Here is a 21339-nt window from a genome sequence, read left to right as displayed (position 1 = left end):
CGTAACCATAGTCTCTCAATATATAATTACATACAAGGTATGACTTTTAAATATTTTTATATTATTTCGAACGTTTGAAATTGTTTAAAAACTTATTTGTGGCGTTTGAAATAAATTGCATGTCCTATTCGAAGTAAAAATAACTTTTTGTGGCTCGGCTGTATGTCAAACGTACAGTCTCACCGCAAAAAGTATCCATTTTTATTCCTAATAAAACAATATGCCTAATTATTTAAAAATAATATAACCTTTTTCCAATTCTGGTGTAAACTAAGCGATGTAATTTCATTATTTAAATTATTAAAATATTCATAATTTTACTTATCATGATACACATTTTATTTATTAGCCAGTCATTTTTTTTCAAAACCAGCTCAACATCTACGCTGAACTAACTACGAAGCTGAAGCTAATCTTATGTTCCCAAGTTATTGCCTTAAATACTAAGGTGACTACACTAGAATCGCCTAGGGAATAATTCTAAAATAATAACTATCTTACCCTTTTGTATTTTTGATTGTACGATTGCATTGATTCCTGATCTCTTCTAGACTTTCTCTCTGATTCCCTTGGAGGACTGGACGAGCTGCCCACGCTGCTTACACTAGCACCGTCGGCACCTCGGCGTTCTCTGCCACCCTCGATTTCACACTCTGACGGTGTATCGCTGTCAGAAAATCGACTGCCTGTGCTTGGAGGTGATAGATGTTCACTGGGCGTCAGAGCAACCTTAAAAAGATATTATTATGTCATTTCATTGGTGATTATTTATACAATTATGAATTTTTATTGGTGCCAGGTGGCGTAGAGGTACAGGCTCTCGTCTACCAATCTCAAGGTTGTGGGTTCGAATCCTACACCCGGCATTTCATCAGCCGACTATTTTTTATTAAAATAAAAATAGTTTGGGTACCTAGGTCGACTCAGCCTTAAATGAGTACTTGGGATTCACAATCCTGAGGTAATAATAGGCGGTTGAAACGTAGTGCTAGTCACATTACCTTCCTTGTATACCGAACGGCTGCTCCCAAGGCGTTAAAAGCTATATACGGATACGGGAGCTATTATTATTATTATGAATTTTTATATTAAAGGACCATTATCAAATATATACGGAAATTATACACTGGAAGTTTTATATGTATAGAGTCCCAATACTCCCAATATGTCCCAGTATTCCGTGGATTTAGAAATAACGTGTATTACGTGTTTTTGGAATTGGACACAATAATTTACCTCTATACAAAAATTCTTCGTTTGGCCGTTAGAGGGTCTCAAACCTTAAAAAGAAGACACATTTTTAAAATAGGCTCTCCAAATCTCAATCAAATCGGAACATCGGTTCTTCTTAAAAAATGAGTTTATTTTTATGAATTTAATGCCCTCTAACGGAAAAACGAAGCACTTTTGTGTCTAATGAACTAATTTTGACTCCAGAAATACGTAATAGTTCTATGTCCACGGAATATGGGGACACCCTGTATATATATTTTTTCTATTAACTACAATAATATTTGTCTTATAAGATTTTCTTTTATGTTTTTCTGTTTTGTACTGCGTACCAAGTAATGCTGCATATTTTTCTTTAGTTTATTTTGTTTTTGTCTTTTTTTCTTCCAAGGAAAACTTCCTGGTTCAAGGCTTCAACAGTTAAGACGTAAAAAATATGTAAATACTGAAAATAGCAAGAGAAAAACAACATTTTCTAAATATTGCGCATTAAATTTAAACGCAAAAATATTTGGATAGGATGTTATCAAGGTTATAGTATTTGATTAATTAAAAATTTTTGTCAACATAGATCTATAAAAATACTAAATTATAAAAAAATCGCTTGAAAGTTCAAGTTTTTGTTTTTAGAGAGTTATTTTTTTTACTTATACTTCTACCTTCTACAATAACGTGATTATTTATTAATTAATATTATTAAAACGTTGTTATTACTATTAATTTTGATTAACTTGATATTTTTTTGCTACTGTTAAAGTATCACCTTTTCTGATAACTAGTGTCACCGTTTCGGTATCAATGAAATATATAAACTTTGTGCTTCTTTAACATTTTAGTATAGCTAGATATGTGATGTTAATCAGAATTAATAAGAACCATCTATCAAAGAGTGAAAACGAAATAATATTACCATAGAAACGAGTTTCGATTTCAAAAAAAAGTCAACAGCAGATAGATAATTTTTATTTTTCTTTAAAATGGTATGGAAATTTAGAAAAATATAAAAGAAATTAACGATTTTAGAGCAAGCGAACGTTTTTTGTGATAAGGAATGCATTTTTTTTAATGTTAAGAATAAAAAAAGTGTTTCTCCTCTTCTAAAGACAATCCGGGGACATACTGTATATAAAAGTCACTAAGGCCAGTTGTAAACAAATTTATAAAACTTTCTTGAAGCCTATATAGAAAGAAAATAATAAAAGAAAAAATTATTTTAGAAAGCTGTTTTGGTTATATACAAAAAATATAATAATATATCACAACAAAAATATATAATAATATCTTCTATGAAGAATCCATTAGTATTTCTACAAAACCATTATTTTTTACTAACATGCTTTTTGGTAATGCTATGTTATAATATTCATCATCAGAAATATTATTAAATATACAGTAGAATCTTAAATAAGTGCCCATATTATTGGGAGTGGTATATTTGGACTCCAAACATTAAGAAAAATGGCAACATAGGTTATAGATTAAAAATTTACTAAAAATATATTTTTTAAATTTCATAATAAAATACCTCGCTCAGACCTATAGGTCAGATCTAACAGCCAAAAACTTAAATTTACACTAGTTTAAGATAGTATAATTAAAGCAATAATTACCTCTTCGTGAGGTCCTAAAGTTCTCCATGCAGCTTGTTCATCTAAGGGCCACAGTTCCACAATTGCTTCTCCTAAAAAATCGTTTGCCCCGTATCTTACATAGTCCCAAACAGTTATTTCTAACGCCCGAACTCTTAGATCTGCCCTTCTAAGACCTGAGTAGACAAACGTTTGATTCCACATAGGTTCTGTTGTACCTAAAACAATTTTAAATGAATTTTAAACACTTTAACCTAAAATTGTAATAAATTAAGGACATCAGAGCCATTTAAAACTCATATCGTTGTTAGATAGAGCGTAATCTATTGCATATAGCGTATATCTATTACCGGAATTGCACTATGGCCTTAAATTAAAACCAAATGACATTTACGCTCCAAATATAGTACAAACAAAATGGTTTATTTCGCGTAAATCTACTAAAACGTATAAATTAAGTTAATAAAACAAGGGAAATATTAAAAAGTCGCTAAATCAAATTTAAAAAGACTTATATAAATCATTCAGAAGAAGTCTTCCGTCAATTAGAGTGTATTAACAAAGGATTAAAAATAGATGGAGAATATCTTAACCATCTAAGATTCGCTGATGATATAGTTCTAATTACCTACAAACCCACAAATGAATGAACTAAAAATACAGCCAGCAATACAGTAGGTAGGTCTCAAAATTAATTTAGCTAAAACTAAAGTAATATACAACAAACTAGTAGAAAATATATTCTAAATAATAGAAGAATTTTTTTATTTGGGACAACTAGTACACACCTTGGAATCTCTACTACCAGAAATCAACAGAAGAATAAAATTAGTATGGAGTATTTATGGAAGAAACTGAATCATAGTCAAATCTAGAATGAAATATGTTGGGAATAACCATGAAAGACCGTAAAAGAATAAAGTGGATACAAAAAAGATCCAGGTAATAGATGTCATCCACAGAATCAAATCCGTCAAGTGGCAATGGCCAGGTGGAAAGAAGGATGGACAACAGATGGGCCACAAAAATTACAGCATGGTACGTACACACAAAGAATTAAGAGACCTAGAAGACGACCAAACCTAAGATGGGTCTATGATATTAAGAAATTAGCATGGATAACTTGGGCCCGCATAGTCAACAATTACAAAAAATGGTATGAAAACACTACAGAGTACTTCATATAAAAATAGTGTACTATACCGGGTGCGTCTCAAAAGTGGCTCACCCCTATAACTTTTTTATTTTTTCAGAATATGACATAAACTGAGATTGATTGACATATTCAATTGTTTTCTGTCACTTCCGGTTTCACCGGAAATGACTACAACTTTTAATTTTTAAATGGCACCCTCGTTATTTTTTTACTTTATTCGATAGAAAATGACACTCTGAATAGAATGACATATTGTCAACTTTTGACATTTTCGCATATGGTTTATTAAAAATTGTAACATGGGGTTCATAACAACAATTTGACTCGAAATAGCAAGTGTGTGGTATCAAATTATTCGTAAAAAAATGCTTTTTCCAAATATGCTAATGAGCCACCGTCGTTCCATTTGAAAAAATTGAGATATGATTAAAAATACGATTTGGGCATCTTTTGACCGGCCAGGACAAGACACTAAAAACATTAGACGATCAAATCTATTTTTCCAAGACTCATTGATTACAAATTAGTGTTTTTAACGCAGTCATGGCACTCTAGATTGAAATTTAAAATACAATTTGTTTTTGAGCAAATACGTCAAAAGTTGACATATGATATGTCATTAGATTTAGAGTGTCATTTTCAATGGAATAAAGTAAAAAAATACCGAAAGTGCCATTTACAAATCAAAAGTTGTAGTAATTTCCGGTGAAACAGGAAGTGACCGAAAGCAATTGAATAAGTTAATCAATTCCAATTTATGTCATATACTAACTTACCAAATCTCCTTATTTTATCTGAAAAAATAAAAAAGTTATAGGGGTGAGCCACTTTTGAGACGCACCCGGTATACATCATATTATTTAAGTATAATCGTATTAGTTAATATTTGGATTTTTTGACGCTAGTGATAACAGCCAATAAATAATCAATTTACAACCAAATAATGAAAAAAAGAAAATCTACAACCAAATGATGAAAATCAGAATAGACAACTATTTTAATAATTGTTGTACTTCGTAAAAATGAAATCTTAATTCGAAAACCTAGTTAATAAATTATATTTAAGTAAAAATATTTAAAAAACTAATTTAGATTTAATCAAAATACCAATACTACCTAAATTTCTAAAATATAAGATTAAATATACTATTAAAAACTAAATTGGAATATTTTTTACAAAATGCGTATCGTACCGCTTTGTGTTTATTTTATACCTTTTCGACACCGCTAGGTCCATAATACGGCGATCGCTTAATTTTACACACTCGCACACAATGACAGGCTGTTACTTTGTGCGCCTTGTTTATTAATAAAATGCGGCGTCCGATATCCCCTCCCCGCACCCTCCGCGTCTGTCGTGTAACTGTCGATGTGCGCGATTCCGCTCTTGTATGCCCCCAGAATAAAGTTATACACACACTGATTTACTCTGATGCGCTCAATCATTGCCCGATTACGTCTTAATCAATGTTTAAGCGTTATATTAAGTATACGCTGCATGAAAGACACGAAGATTCCGGCAGATGATGACAGAAAAATTGCGGATAGTACCAATCTTTTTATTTCGCCATAAAACCTTTCTCATGTTTTTTAAGTTAACTATGGATAGGTTTATATACAGGGTGAGTGTTAAATAAGTGCAAATATTTTTTGGGGGTGGTTAGTAGTAGCCTTGTTTATATATTCTTACAGTTGGTCAACCTCTCGACAAAATGTGCTGCCTCTGGTGAACAAATCGTAAAGCTTTAAAGGAATGAAGCATGTGATTAGGGGCGGAGTCAAAAATATCGATTATTTGCGGTATGCCTCAGAGTAATGTAATAATATAGCTCGGATTTTTGCGAACTATAATAGGGCTCAGCTGATTAAGAAATTTAAACAAAACTATTATTTCATTGTTGATTTTCGATTATTTTTGCTATTATTTTAAGGATTCTAAACCGTATTTAACAAAGAAATAACAATTTTCAATATGTTGTTACATTAATGCTAATTACTGGTAATTATTAATATTTAAAAAAAGTTACATACACTTACTTTATTTCGATTTGATCCAGGGCTATAACATTTTATTTCATTCTTTCATCATTTTATTCTAAATTGAGGTTTTACGAATTTAAGATAATTTTTTTTTGAAAACAAAACATTTATACATTCTTGATTAATTTTTTTCTTAATTAAAAATAAAACTTGGCATTTGTTTCAATAATATTATTTGACATTTAAAGAAATATTATGTACTTAATACACCATTTAAATCTTTATTACACGAAATAAATCTTTCTTAGCGTAAAACATGGTCAGAGTCAAGTTTGCTTTAACTTTGTACCATATGAAAAAAAAACGGCATCCAGTTGGCAGGGAAATGACGATCGACGACATTTCCCACATAAATTTACATATAAAATGACAGCGACCTTAATTTCATAGCCATCGCTGACTCCGTTTATTTTCGATCAAGAATTATAAAAACTGAAAATATCATTATGTTTTAACTCACAAAGCCCGTTAAAACATAAAAATTTCTAGTATATTGTTTTATTAGGAGTAAAAATGACACTTTTCGTGGCGAGACTGTAGGTTTGACATACAGCCGAAGCACAAAAGTCATTTTTACTCCGAATAGAACATGCTATTTTTTTCAAACGCCACAAATAATGTTTTGAACAATTTCAAACGTTCCAAATAATATAAAAATATTTAAAACTCATACCTTGTAAGTAATTATCATGATACAAAAAAAACAAGGTATGATATTGCGCAGGTTGGTCACCACGTCACAGGCGATAAACAGCAATATTGGTCGGCAAGCTCCACGCGCCAATTTCAAATTTTCAAACAGATGACACACAATAAATGTGTATAATGTGACATAACTTTTCAAATGTCCAGCTCGATGATTTTACATAACTTTAGGGGTTGTCTATTTTAGGTCTTTTTTTATTAGTGGCAATTGAACAATACGGATATTTTGTTGTATGGCATATGACGTCACAGGCGATATGCGCAAACTGAACGAAATTGGAGACGCTATCGACCATACCTTGTTAAGTTTTCTTTGTACCATGAGTAATTATATATCGAGAAACTATGGTTACGGCTCGTTGAATTTGAGACTTATGTCATTTTAATAATATATTTTCATACTTTTATGCTTAGGCGTAAAGTGCTTTACTTTTATGCCTAGGCGTTAAAATGACTTTTTTATATTGTCAATCACGTGGCAAAAATTAATACTTTTGTGACGTTTGAAAAAAAAATAATATTTTGAAACTAACTGGTATATTTTTCTGCCACAACAAAGTTATTATACAGTGATAAATGATAAGATCATATTGAAATACGCTACTGGGTAAAAAAAATTGGCTAAATTTTATCAATAATACTCCATTTCAAAAGTTATTTTCCAAAATAATTAATATTTTTTAATAATTGATTGCAATTAATATTATTTGACTAGTTTAATTTGATTAATTAATAAGACTAGATTAATTTCATTTAAAATAAATTTGATCAGATTTTTTTCGTATATTCAACTACCAGAAAAGTAGAAGGAAGATTATAATGTATCTATCACAATATTTAAAAGAACTACTACAATAATTATTAGAAGAAAAACAAAAAGAAAAAAATACCCAAATACCTTCACCTTCTACTCAACTACAAAATAAATGAATATAATCTCTTACAAGAACACTACACAAACTACTTCTTGTATTCTACACTAAACAAATTATCAAACTTATTAATTAATCAAACATAAAGAAAAATTAACCAAATTACCCCTTCACCTACTACTTAACTTCAAAATAAAATATAAAAACACTACTAAATTTCTTCTGGTAGTCTACACTAAACATTATAATCAAACTTAATAAATTAATCTAATTTTACATTACAACTACAAAGAAACAAGAAAATATTTTAAAACTACAAGAAATAAAACTTCGATACGTGCGACCAGTATAATAGATCAAGCGGACAAAGAATATAAAATACTTTAAAATGTGCATTCAGAAAGAAAAAATATCTCGAAAATTATCTAAACAAACATTTTTTTTTCTTATCAGTGAAAAACATCGACCTCGTCGGCCTTGCGGAATTTGTCGGGTATTTACAATGGTCGAATTGTATAATTACCAGCTTTTATAGCATATCTAATAGACAAAAAGTATCTGGTCGATTAGTAACCAATTGGCACAGTCCGAAAATTATCGATTTTTATTTTCTCTGTTTTTATTGGCCGCTTCAAAATTCAGAGTAACAAAAAATATTTTTCTCTAGTAAAAGACTGTGAAATACGCCCCGCTATCTGGTGCTTTACATCCATAAACGTCTTAGGTTGAGCTACTTTAAAAATTCATATACAAGGGTAGTAGCTAAATATTATGCTTTCTCTGTGGATACAACCGCAAGCTGTTGCTAAGATATTTTAATAATTTTAATTGTGTTTTTTATACATTTGTGTTATATATTGTGAATGATCGTAAACTAAAAACTATAAAGTGTAATTGAAACCACTAATTTATTTCACTAATCGCGAGGTTCTGAATGAAGCTTAAAAGTTTAGATATATTAATTTTCCGCTTTTCATTCCAATTACACCAATTTTTCTTTGTAAAAAATAATATTTATATTTGTCTTAATAAGTCTCTTTTATTATATCTCAACATGTAAACAAATTATTTCTATTGAATGCAAAACATAACATTAAAAACTTCAAATCAAATTAAAATACATAACATTAAAAAAAATTAAATCGAATTTTAGAATAGAAAAAGATAGAATTTCAGCGTTGTTTATACATAATGGTGTTTAATAAAGAAATATATCCAAAGTTTTACTGAAAATTTCACACCTCTACTTTTCAACCAATAACATGCTTTAATGTTGACTAGTTACCATGGCAACTGAAAAAATTTCCGGAAATTTTTTCGAGGCGCCACGAAACTTTAGTGGAAATTTTTTGACAGTTGAAAAGGTAAACATAAGATCTACAATCATAATGTGAATAACTACAATGTCTATATATTGAAATATTACCCATTTGAGTTTTAGCATTTGATGTAACTAAGGTTGGTAATATTTTTTATTTAAGGAAATATGTTAGATATACCTACATATGAATTTCTTCGAAATTGCCATGTTCTAAAAAATATAGTTCTGCCGCCTTTATTTAACTAAAGCTGGTATTTTTCTATTTAACGAAATATGATGGATATATCTATATGATTTTTTTAGAATTTATTTCATGTTGAATTATCTTCAATGCCAAATCTTTAATGATATCGACTAATATAGCAAAATAATAACGAAACACATTTAGTAATTATAGGTTTTATTAATATTAAAAACACAATTATTGTAAATGTTTGTAGGCTGGCTTGAATTGGTGGTTTGAATCTGGGTATTTTCTGTTTTATTTTGCATTGTGCTCTGATCATGATTGAACTGGCTAGTACTTGATGAAATGCTCCTCATGGATTCAATCATCTGTTGATGATGTTCAGCGTCCAACTGTAAGTAAGGTTTGATCGACTGACTATTACTATGTCCAGTAATTTTAATGAGCTGTTGTTCACCAACTCCTTTCTTGGCCAAATTCGAAACAGCTGTTGCTCTTGCAGAATGATTGGTTATTTTAACTTTTTTAGTGTCAATTCCTATATCTGAAGCTGCTGATTTAAACCATGAAGATACAATGTTCTTACCAACTGGGCTATTCTTGTACCATCCTTTCGAATTGGGTTGATTCCAGTATGGGTTTGGTGTTAAGAATAGTCTGTCGGTTTGAATAAGATTTCCCCTTTTTTCCATCAACTTTCTAAACAAGCGAACCGGACACATTTGTGGATTTTCGAAATTTCTAATCAACCATTTACTATCCGACAGTTTTTTAGAACCACCTTGTGTGGTTTTAGAGAAAATTGGATTATATTCTATCCGACCTTTTGGGTTTCCGAAATTATCAGTTTCTTCTTTGAAGTATTGGATACAAGCAGAATGTCCTTCCCCTCCTCTCCATGCCAGCTCATGTGAAACTATGTGAAAAAATTTACGCTGCAACCCATCTGGAGTATTTTCATCCCACATTTCAATAATTTTTTTGTATTCGTCACTGGTTAAGGCTGAAGCACTCACTTTTCTTTTTGCTGAATCTCTCTGTAGTATTTTGCGCTTAGCATCGCGTGCAGCTCTGGCGGTCACAAATTCCACATCAGAAAACGGATTAAATTTTATTTTATATTTTTCGTAATAAATTTCTTGCAACTGCTTAGCAGTAGAGTTCCACATCACTTTGACCACACTTTCCTTATAATCTTCAAAATTTTTCTTTTTCATATTAAATGCGTAGTCCTCCAGTATAGTAGCCAGCTGTACTACACTCATACACTCATGAATATTATACGACTTTTCATCACAAAATTCAACAAACTGTTTCCATACACTTGATTTTGATTTTCGGGTGTTATCTGGTTTTATATTTTCAATTTCTTCTTTAATGACTTGTTGGTTTACTTTTCCAAATCGCGACATTTCGCTATACACTTCTTACTCTACGTACAGACGTTTTAAAACTAGTAATAGCTTAATGACAGAATCGCAAACAAAAATGACAAAACACATAATATGTCAAAAACATCAATACCTTACCAACTTAACAAATTGAAATTATTTTAAATGTCATGTTGGAATAATATTTTTTCAAATTTAGGTGTGAAATTTTCTTACCGAATACCACGCAAGCTTAAATTATTCCTGGAAATTTTCTTTCGGGCACGAATATTTTAGGAAAATTATTATATATTAATTTTCAAAATATTCGTGCCCTCAAAAAAATTTCCGAAAATAATTTAAGCTCTTGTGATATTATAAGTGAAAACAAAATTTATTCCACAGAATCTGCATTCGCCGTTGTCTCTTAGCTTCAATCTACTGAAGTGGTCATTATGGAAACAGTGTGGTGTTAGAAAACCCGTAACAATCCGAAGATCATTGATAATTGAGTAATACCATACAAGACTCCATGAAAACATAATAATTTCTTCAGCAGATTATAAACGTTTTCATTTTCAAATCCATTTTTTACCTCGGTATACGTTTGATGTTCGTCTCTTATTCCATTTCCTATTCCCCTAATTTATGTAGGCGCACCGGGCGAAAGGAGACAGGACCAAAAACATAATTTGGCGCACGGGCCAAGATCGAAAAAAGCGAGGCTAGCGAAAGGACGATGGGACGGGACGGACAGTGGTAGCGCGTGTGATTTATTTTCCGAACGTTTTATCTATGCCGATGAGGCCGGTATCCTAAAGGTCGTCGCACACGTCCGTTTTTTCGTAAAGACCTTTTTGCGAAATACCGCGTTTTTTATGGTTGACTTTTATGCGACTTAGTTTCTTAACACACGCTTCATTTTTCTACGTAAGTACTCGCGTCCATGTGGAAACCAATTTAAAGTGCAACTCAAGAACCTGGAAGACTCCATCTGTAACCTTGAATAGGAATCCTCCAAAGGTCTAAGCCATTCGAAGAAATTTCTTAGAAGTTACAATCGAAAAAAATCAAATATTTTGAAGTCAAAGCGCTGAGACTGAATACTGAATTAAAATACCCCATCAACTCTATAGGCTTGGTGCATTTCAGTTGATTTCAACAAATTCCGACCGCAGAGCTTCAACGGTAGAAATCAGAAATCATCAGAATGTATTAGACGCCGCCATCATGTTGATTGCATTAAAATAATTTTGAAATCGTGGTTTTGTCATAAAATTTAATTATTTTAGTTTTTTGCTAGTGCAGTTATTGAAACTGTTGGGGTGCAAGGGGTAGTGAAGTCTACCTCACCTTCACGCGGTGCACCCTGTCTACACAAACGAGGCTCTGACGTCCGAGTATAGGCGGTATAACCTTATACAATCCTCAGACCTACCATATTTCTGAGAAGAGGAGTAGTAAATTACTCCTAGCCGGCCGAGAACGTAGCACAAGGGAACTATCGTCGCGGTCCTCACTATGCCATAGTCATCCCGTGCTACAGTTGCAGCCAAAACTGTGCGGCAGCGTAACCGTCGCAGTTTAACCTTTTCACGCAGCTAACACACATCAATGATGGAACATTCGAGTGGGACAAAATCATCATCCGGAGGTAAAATACCCCCTCAATCGGATCTCCCGGAGGGGGTGCCTACTCGAGCGTATCATCGGAGAAACAAAAAACATCACGTTTGGCGTGGAACGTCCGCACTCTACTGGACAAGATAAATTCAAATCGACCAGAGAGAAGAACAGCACTGGTCTCACAGGAACTCCACCGGCTAAATATAGATGTTGCCGCTCTTAGCGAAACCCGCTTTGCGGATGAGGGTAGTCTCACTGAGGAGCATTACTCCTTCTTTTGAAAGGGTCATCCTGCAACACACAGGAGAATTCATGGCGTAGGCATTGCAATCAAAAACGAAATCGCCACCAAATTAACAGAAGTACCTATTGGTGTCTCCGAACGTCTTATGACCCTAAGATACCCCATATAAGACAAATCTTACGTCAACATCATTAGTGCCTACGCTCCCACCGTAGACGCTAAAAAATTGAGGATAAGAATAAATTTTACCAAGCTCTACAAAATGCTCTTCAACGAATTCCAAAGCACGAACGAATCATTTTGTTAGGTGACTTTAATGCTCGTGTCGGTCGGTAGAGAACAGGAAATATGGCCTGACGTATTGGGAAAACATGGAATGCGAAACGTAAATAGCAATGGTGAACGCTTATTAACAACATGCACAGAGTATAATCTATGCATCACCAATATGTGGTTCATGTTGAAAGACAAGTTTAAAGGTACCTGGAAACATCCCAGATCAGCTCACTGGCATCAATTGGACCACGTAATCGTTCGAAGGATGCATCTAAAAGATGTCAGACTCACAAAAGCCAGAATAGATGCCGAATGCGGCACTGACCACCGACTTTTAATTTCAGAAATGAGAATCCAGTTAAAACCCAAACATACACACTGTAAAAAGCGAAACAACATGACCAGACTGAACGTACGGGGTCTAGAGAATCACTTCAATCAAAGAATCACTTCCACCGATAACTTCAATCTCAGCCTTGGAAGCTGAACAAGGCGGGACACAATTAAAGGATGCGATTCATAAAACTAGCGAAACGGTACTGGGAGAGTCCAACAAAAAGAAACAACCAGACTGGTTGAACGAAAATCAACCTCATATACAGACCTTGTTGGAACAAAAAGCATAGAGCACATCAAGCAGTCACTGCAAATCCACACAATCCAAGGCTCGGTTCCACACAATATATCCTTAGTTAAGTTAACAGCTCTGCTGAATTTCGCCGAGTAAAAAATAAAGACGTTATTTATTTATTTATATAAATATTGACTTACTTGCTAATGTTCTGGTACGTCGTTTGCTTTTTTCGGATCGATCTGGTAGAAGGAAAAGCTTGCAATACGGATTTCTTGGATGCTGACCGGCTCTGGGTGTCAAGCCAGTGGCGCACATAATTGTTACTAGAAGTTGTAACGTAGTAGGATCGAACCCAAGCCTCACCTACAAGTAATAACAAAAAATTTATTAGTTTTATCAATCCTACAATATTTTCTATATAGATTCAAGTTTATAAATTTTAGTATTTTTCCTTCAAGTTTAATTTCAGTTATTTTATCCTAGACTTATACCGTATAACCGAAAAATGGATGATAGTTTTGGCGACGCCAATCTCTAGACGCCTTTTATTGAAAACTAACATAAAACTTAACACTAGTTATAGAGAAATTAAAAAAGAATAGAACAAACAAATCTATTTCATAAAAATCATTTTTACACAATATAAAATTAATCTACAACTTTTTAATAACCAACTGGTAGTAAAAGCCAGTATAAAATAAAGAAGAGTTCGAGTCACGTAAATGACGTCTAGGGCGTGACTTCGCCAAAATTATCATCGACCGTCACTCCCCAGCCGACTTTGACGCCGTTTTTTTTCGATTATTTCGGTATTTCTTTTATATTGTAGCTTATGTTTTTAATTTTATATTTCTTTTATTCTATATCCAAGTTATTTTTCAACCAAACAACGAATTTAACCCTTACTTGAACGCGACCTCCTACGCTAGTTGGACCTTGCAAAGATGGCGCTGCTTCCTGTCTATCTGGACTACCCGGTGACGTAACAAGAACGTGAGGACGTTCATAGATTTCTGATTCGGGCCAGGAAATATTTGTTTGACCTAGAGCAAAATTACAGTCAAGAATGAGCAAAATAAACTTAGGTATAGTTAAAAAAAATAAGTGTAATGACTATATTGTGCATTTTACATGCACATAGTACATTAGTAGACAAGAAACACAATTTAAGTATGGTAAATAGATTCAATTGACCAAAATCCATAAATTTTAAAGAACTGTGAAGAAACCTATAGTGTGGTCGTAATGCAAGTTAAAATATCAATCTAACTTAAGAGTTTGCGCCCTATTTATGTAACATAAACTAGTTATCTATGGCCAAACAAGATAATACGAGTCCGAAACACACAGTTGTTGCTCCCATATTGATCTAGACCTACACATCTATCTAAAAAGTCACAAAAACGAAAAATTGAGAGGACAGCAGGCATATAGACAACCACAAACATCTAGAGTGTGTAAAGAAGGTGTACTTTGGCCAAGGTAAAACTCAGCGGTGTGTTTTGTGCTCGTATATAAAAACTATTCTTAAACTTGTAATTGGAAACCTTTTGTAATTCTGGTTTTATTGAATCCAAATTCAAGAATAGTTTCATGTTTAAGTGTGTGAAGGTGTTAAATAAACAAGAATTGTTATTAATAATTAGTTGTACCTGAAATAGAAATTTGCACTTATAACATAATAATATTTGCTGACGACTTATGCAATTTGTTTTCATAATTTTTGCATATATGAGAGACGTTTCTTTAATGGTAACTAATCGTACCTCTCTGAGCAACAGATTGTCTCCAACTAGCTTGAGCCATTCTTCTACTACTCATGAATCTGCTCACGATTAATTCGACATTCGCTTCTTGTTTACTTTCTGCTATAATGTCCGCTACTTCTTGATAGGATTTTCCTTGTAGCAACCTACCATTCCATTCAATAACTTCATCACCTAAAAACGAAATAATGACAAATTTACGACATGTACTTTGCTAACTCTTACTTTACGTATCTTATGTAAATTTCAATTATAAGCGATACCAATTAAACTTTATGTTACGTAATCGAGGGTGCGATTATTAAATTTATTGTTGCCAAGCATGGATATATTCGGCGTCGTACTGACTAAATTTAAAATTCCACTGGGGATTCAGGTGTTAGCTCTACTATAAAAGTATGAAGTTGCCACATTTTATTTATTTATTTCGATCATTGTTGATCGCTTTTGACCAGAACATTAATAACTAGAAAAATTGGAGGGCTTGTGAATGGGCATTTCGTAGACAAGTTTATTTTGTCACCGAGCATCCCAGACGCGCATAGCGTTTAGGAGGTCAAAAAAGGTTTTCAACTTTGCAAGTTAAACATTTGACAGGATTAATTAGATTGTCAGTGGTTTTTTCTATTTCTTAGCTCTAGGAGATAACTAAAATCTGTTGATAATCGGAGTGATAATTGGTTGTTGACTAAATGTACCTGTTCTTTTAGCTTGTGAGAAGATTATTGTCATATGATTGTCATTATTGGTTATTTCAGATTCCACGATTATTCGGCATTTTTGTAATTTTTGTTTTGTGGTTTAGATCCAGACAAAACGTTTCCCTTAAAGGTAAGTTTTATCTCAGTAATTATTTTAAAATACCTAATAGTAATAGTGAGTGCACATAATATAGTCTAAGAGCTATAGCAACGTTTTCGATAAAGTATTTTAAGGCGTCTGGCTCTTTCATATATCTTTTACTATGCTCTCTGGAACAGCTTGCAGCCCGTCTGGCTGCCGATACCCGTTGCGTTCACTACTGCGCCTCGGAAAAAGATCCTATATATTTTTTAATTTAGTCCTATAAATTCTAATTATTAGAATCGATCATGTTTCTATAGCGCAGTGCGTAGGGTTTCCGACTACGAACCGACGATTCGAGTTCGAATCTGGAGTCCAAGGGCAAAGAGACTTTTATTTATTTTCGTATATATTCTGATGGTAAAATTATTAAATGAATTCTGGTGACTCAAAAATTTTTTTTTTTTTTTTTTTTTTTTTTTTCAAACAAAATAAAATAAAAAAAGTTTTATCACAATTCGAACTCTGACTCCTCAGTTCGTGGTCTGAAACTCTACGCGATGAGTTATGGAAACTCGGTCGGTTTATATTCAATACTGGAATTTAAATGACTAATAAAATATGGGATCTTCTTTCAATGTGCAGTAGTGAACGCAACGTTCACCGGCACGTTCCAGACGGGCCGCATGCTTTTCAGAGAGCATAGTAAAAAGATATATCAAGAACCAGACGTCTTAAAGTACTTGTTTTCCTGACGTTGTTAGCTCTTGTACTAATAGTCGTACATTGCTAATTTACATAGGTAAGCATAACCTATGGGATAAATCCGATTGTAAAAATAAAACATCATTCTTTTCAATTACCTATGGGCACTTTGCCTGGTATTACCAGTAGTAAAATTATTTTTCAACTATTAGGTTCTTGTTATAGAATAAAGACTATCAAAAACATTGAATACCTACTGGATACCTACTGATACTCTGTGCGGGCTCCCAACCGTGCTTCCTTGTTTACTCCCAACCAAGTTAGATAAAGCCACAGCCTTATTAGAATATTTTGAACAGGAAAGCGTAGTAATGGCCCTTTATTGCTGTTAAGGAGGTGAGTTTTTGTTGATGGCAAATAAATAATTTACTTTTGTTTTTCTAAAATATTTTTGATTAAAGAAAATATGTAAATGTGAACAACCTTTGTGCCAGTCAATCTTAATCCACGTGACTAAAACTTTATTTGGTATGATCTGTATATTTGCATCATAAACTACTATTATTTATTAATAAGTTTATTGGCAGAAGTTTAATTTAATTCTATTAAGAAAACGAATAAAATATATAAAATGAACTTAGTATTTTATCGACAACAAACTACTTACAGGTGATTATAAAGTAAAACGGCGTGGTATCTTAATTTCCGAAATGTCACACAACACGAGTATCCAATTTGTAGCGGAAAACATTATCTCGGGTTTATTTAGATAAGCTTTGTTTGGAACAAACTGCTTTATAGTTCCTTGTGTTTGCTGTTCATTTACATATACATTAATGGAAATATAAACACCGATTAGCATGCACATAAGTCGTTGCGAAATAAGGCGTAAAGTCTATCACGTACGTTTACGAGCAATTCACATAACCTTTATAGAAAGAAACCCTTTTATTATACGAGGAATAAAAAAGTATAACAGTTTTATTTTGGTAATATTTATCACATTTACCTATTTTATTTTAACATGAAAATATTCATAGTCAATTCATTAAAAGTTCTCTAACTACGTTTGTGTTTAAACAGTTCACTAACGCGTCAAAGGTTGGCCTGGGGTGTCCCACTAAGAATAGCTCTCAGCTGTATCTCAGAAAGTAGCCGTAGGGGTTGCGGGAAAAAATATTTATAACTAAAAGAGGCTATGGAAAATTGCTGGAAATTATTTTCTAAAGTTGTAGAACAACCGCTAGAGGGCGCAACTACAACAAAATAATAAAATGGGTTTTACACAATTTTGCCTAGATAATGGGTATTATTTATAGTAGCTTCATAATCTTCAGTAAATTTTGAATATTTTTTATTTAGAGCCATTTTCCCTATCTACCAAAATAGAGTGGTGGGAAGGTTAGATCATTTTTAGTTGAATATTAATAACTTTCCTGGACTGGATCGATCCAGAATCCAACAAACGAAGGCTCGTTTAAAGAGCGTTTCTTACTCTATATTGTACCATATAAGCAATAATAAGCTTTGAACGTAGACGCTGGGACGCTTTGTCTTGCAACGTCTGTTTCGGTAACTAGGTATGTATAGCATCATTGTGAGTCTAAGGCTGGCTACGCCATAGCATCGTCGTTATGGCTGTCACTTTTGTGTAGAAGAGTCTCCTTTTGTGTAGCCATTGTGAAATAGTTATGTCTGCTAGCGCGATCACGGGGCTTAAAGCAGGGGCGGCCAATCGAAAGAGTGAAATTTTGACACTAAAAATATTATAAGATACAAGAGTTATAATTGCGAGAAATAGCTTTCTTTATTGTAGAGCAGTGGAAAATTGTTGAACTTGTTTTCCTAGTCGCTAAAATGACGACAGACTAACACTTGAAGGGCATGGGGAATTTTGAGAATTATTAATATAGTCATATTAAATATTAAATAAAAAAAATATGGCATATTTGCATGTTGATTGGTGAAATGTCATATTTATTTATTTTTAAAAGCCGTATGCAAATGGGCAGATAAAAGATCTTGGCTCAATCGGCTGCAGACAGTTATCAAAGCGCGATATTGCTCTAGCGCTTTATTCAGAACCTTTAGCCGCCTCATCCATTTGAGATAGATAAATCATATAATATACGATTATATTATAAATATATTTTTATTATTTCAGTAACGATTTTTTTGTCTTCCCTTTTGCGTAGCAAACGATTTGGGGTGTTAACAATAAAACCGCTGACATTTCCACCCAACCGACATTACGTGTAATGCGATGATTTTCTGTCAAAATTCTGTATAACGCGATGTCTGCCGGTGAACGGCCACGAGAAAATGTCTGTCAACAATTTACACGTTTCCTAATAAAAAAAAAAAAAAAAAAAAAAAAAAAACTACTATAATATTTTAGTGTCAAAAATTCACCCTTTCGATTCGCCGCCACTTTAACCAAGGATCCTCAACAGACTATATTCACAATAACTACACAAATTCTCACGAAAATTTGCCATGTAACAATGATAAAGGTTTTTATGTAACAAACTCTTAGTATTCATTAAAAGGTGGCATGATGAATTTGAAAGCCGCATCTTGGTATTTCTACTCATGACGAGCCCATGAAACGCACCGAAATGGGACCTCTGTACCTTAAAAATATCTTGCAAAATGAAGTGGCTAGTATCATCAGTGAACTCCTGGTGAAGTTTGAGAGGAACTGTCAAAATGGCTAATGTTGGAATCGGTATAAAATACCTTAATGGTGGTAGATTTGCTTTTTATAATCCTTTAGGTATTTCGTATTCTAATTTAGTTGAAACTTTTGTATTAGTATAGTAAATGTAGAGTGCAGAATGAGGTGTTGGCTTAAATTGTATTATGTACTAAAAATACGAATTAACCTGGTCTTAACTGTCCATCGACATCAGCTATACTGCCTCTCTTGACTTTTTCTATAACAGCACCTTTGCTGCCGAACATAGTAACGCCCTCCCACTACTTTTCCAGTCCCAAAGATGGCGGCCACTGGACCAGTTCTTCATCTGGTTGCCTCTTCTCAATGTCGTGGCCAATCATCTCGTTCCATCTGACGACCTTGCCATGAATGGGATGCTGCAAGAAGAATTTTGTTATGGGACAAAGATGTATTTTGTTACTCAGCTTCACGGGCAATGTAACATATGAGAAAATAGGACTTGAAGCTTAAAGCCAATTACAGGGAACATTCAGTAGGTCTTCAGAGATAGACATTAGGACGGAAATAAAGGGCTAATGCTAGGTGTATTATGATTTTACAATTACATGTAAAGATATGATTTATTTAAAAATGTTATTCATAGTGGAACAAGGTTCATATGTTAATAGGTAACATTTTTCTAAATTGTATAATGGGTGTACATAATTGATTGATATACCGGATGTTAAATCGATCGGATAGGACAAGAAATCCATATAAATTTTAATGGAACAAATTGTTGGCCTAATTGTTTGGGATTTGAATTCTATTGAGGTTTATTGAAGAGCGCTAAAACCCACATTGAAAAGAATAGCTTTAGATATTTTTGATTAGCCCGATTTCAGTTATCATGATTTCTTTTAAATGTTCTCCTTTCTTGTGGCCCTGTATTTACTTATGAGCACCAGTCAAGGGAAAGATAACTGTCAAATTAAAGTTGTCATTTCTGAAATTTACTATTTGTTGAAACTCATTCCCTGTCTCCAAATCTTAAGATGTATTTATAAATAAATTAGCCATTCAAGTAAAGGCCAAGTGTCATTTACCGGGTCAGTGCCATGATATTCTATTTCAATATTCAATATTGGTTTAGGTCACTATTAAATTGTGTTGGAGCTTTGGGTTCAAGATGTTCAAGTGTTCATCCATCGACTGCCTGAACCAACTTGAGCGATCATGGGAGTCTCCTTACCTTCCATTCCTTGGTTGGCTGGCACATTCGGCAGAAATAGCATTTTTTAGCTCGTCTAGATTTGGGTATTTTGTATCCTTGTATATCCTGTTTTAAATGGCCCCAGAGGAAGAAATCATTTGGCGAAATTTCAGGAGACCTTGCTGGCTATTTTACTGTATGATTTAGGTCAGTAACGTTTCCGTTAAGACTATTGTCTAAATATTCTTGAACAGCCAGGGTACTATGTTCCGGGCAGCCATCCATTTGGTACCAAACTTCCTGATTTTCCCTAGCGGCCATCATTGTAGAAGTGGGTGAAATGGTTTCAGGTTTCGAATAATATTCTTGCGTTTCTGGGTTTGTGGAGACCGTGATCAGCCATTGTGGAGCCATTTGCTTGGATCGTCTTGTTTCTAGACCTTCCCCCATTGGGCCCCTTCCTTGCCTGTGTGATGGCCGGCCCGGCAGCCGGGTGGTGTTGATTGTGGCCGTTATTCCATTGTTGTTGGTGATGATCTGTGATGGTGATTTCACTTAGGTCATCGGGACCCTAAAACAGAATACTGGCAAAAATCTGAGAGAGGAATTTAATTTTACAATAATTCGACAAAAAAAAACAGGAAATCAAACCAATAAAATCCACAGCAAAAGCGATCTCTAGGTGACAGTTAAAATCAAATTTTGTGAAATCAGATATTGACATTTTACATTTAATTAATTTTTTTTTTTTTTTTTTTTTTTTATTTTTAGCATATTTGGGAAAACTATTTTTTTATTAGACTGTAATTTCCATTTAAGTTTCCCAGCCATGGACGGGACATAGGAAATAGCACTAAATTTTTAATGGGGTCAATTAGTGGCTTCCCTAATTATTTTGAGAATAATTCTATTTAGGTTTTATTGAAGAGCACTAAAAACCCACATTCAAAAGAATAACTTTAAGGATACTTGATCCAGCCCGTTTTACAGACAGACAGACAGATTAATCTTTTTTTAAGATAT

At 33.2% G+C, this 21339-nt stretch overlaps 1 protein-coding gene across 1 annotated transcript; it reads right to left on the bottom strand.

Moving 5' to 3' along the window:
• Positions 1 to 501: 501 nt before the first annotated feature.
• On the bottom strand, positions 502 to 19408 carry LOC115886940 (regulating synaptic membrane exocytosis protein 2-like; the record flags this gene model as incomplete). Its single annotated transcript, XM_030906271.1, has 6 exons — positions 19330 to 19408; positions 14957 to 15130; positions 14097 to 14233; positions 13388 to 13553; positions 2841 to 3037; positions 502 to 729 (listed from the first exon to the last, which is right to left on the bottom strand). Coding segments are annotated over exons 1-6 (981 nt in total), but the record flags the coding sequence as incomplete, so codon positions are not given.
• Between the last annotated feature and the right edge of the window lie 1931 nt (positions 19409 to 21339).

The sequence above is a fragment of the Sitophilus oryzae genome, unplaced genomic scaffold (assembly GCF_002938485.1).
Source record: "Sitophilus oryzae breed Bouriz unplaced genomic scaffold, Soryzae_2.0 scaffold_53_pilon_pilon, whole genome shotgun sequence".
NCBI classification, from domain to species: Eukaryota; Metazoa; Arthropoda; class Insecta; order Coleoptera; family Curculionidae; genus Sitophilus; species Sitophilus oryzae.
This window is presented reverse-complemented; position numbering and strand designations above follow the sequence as displayed.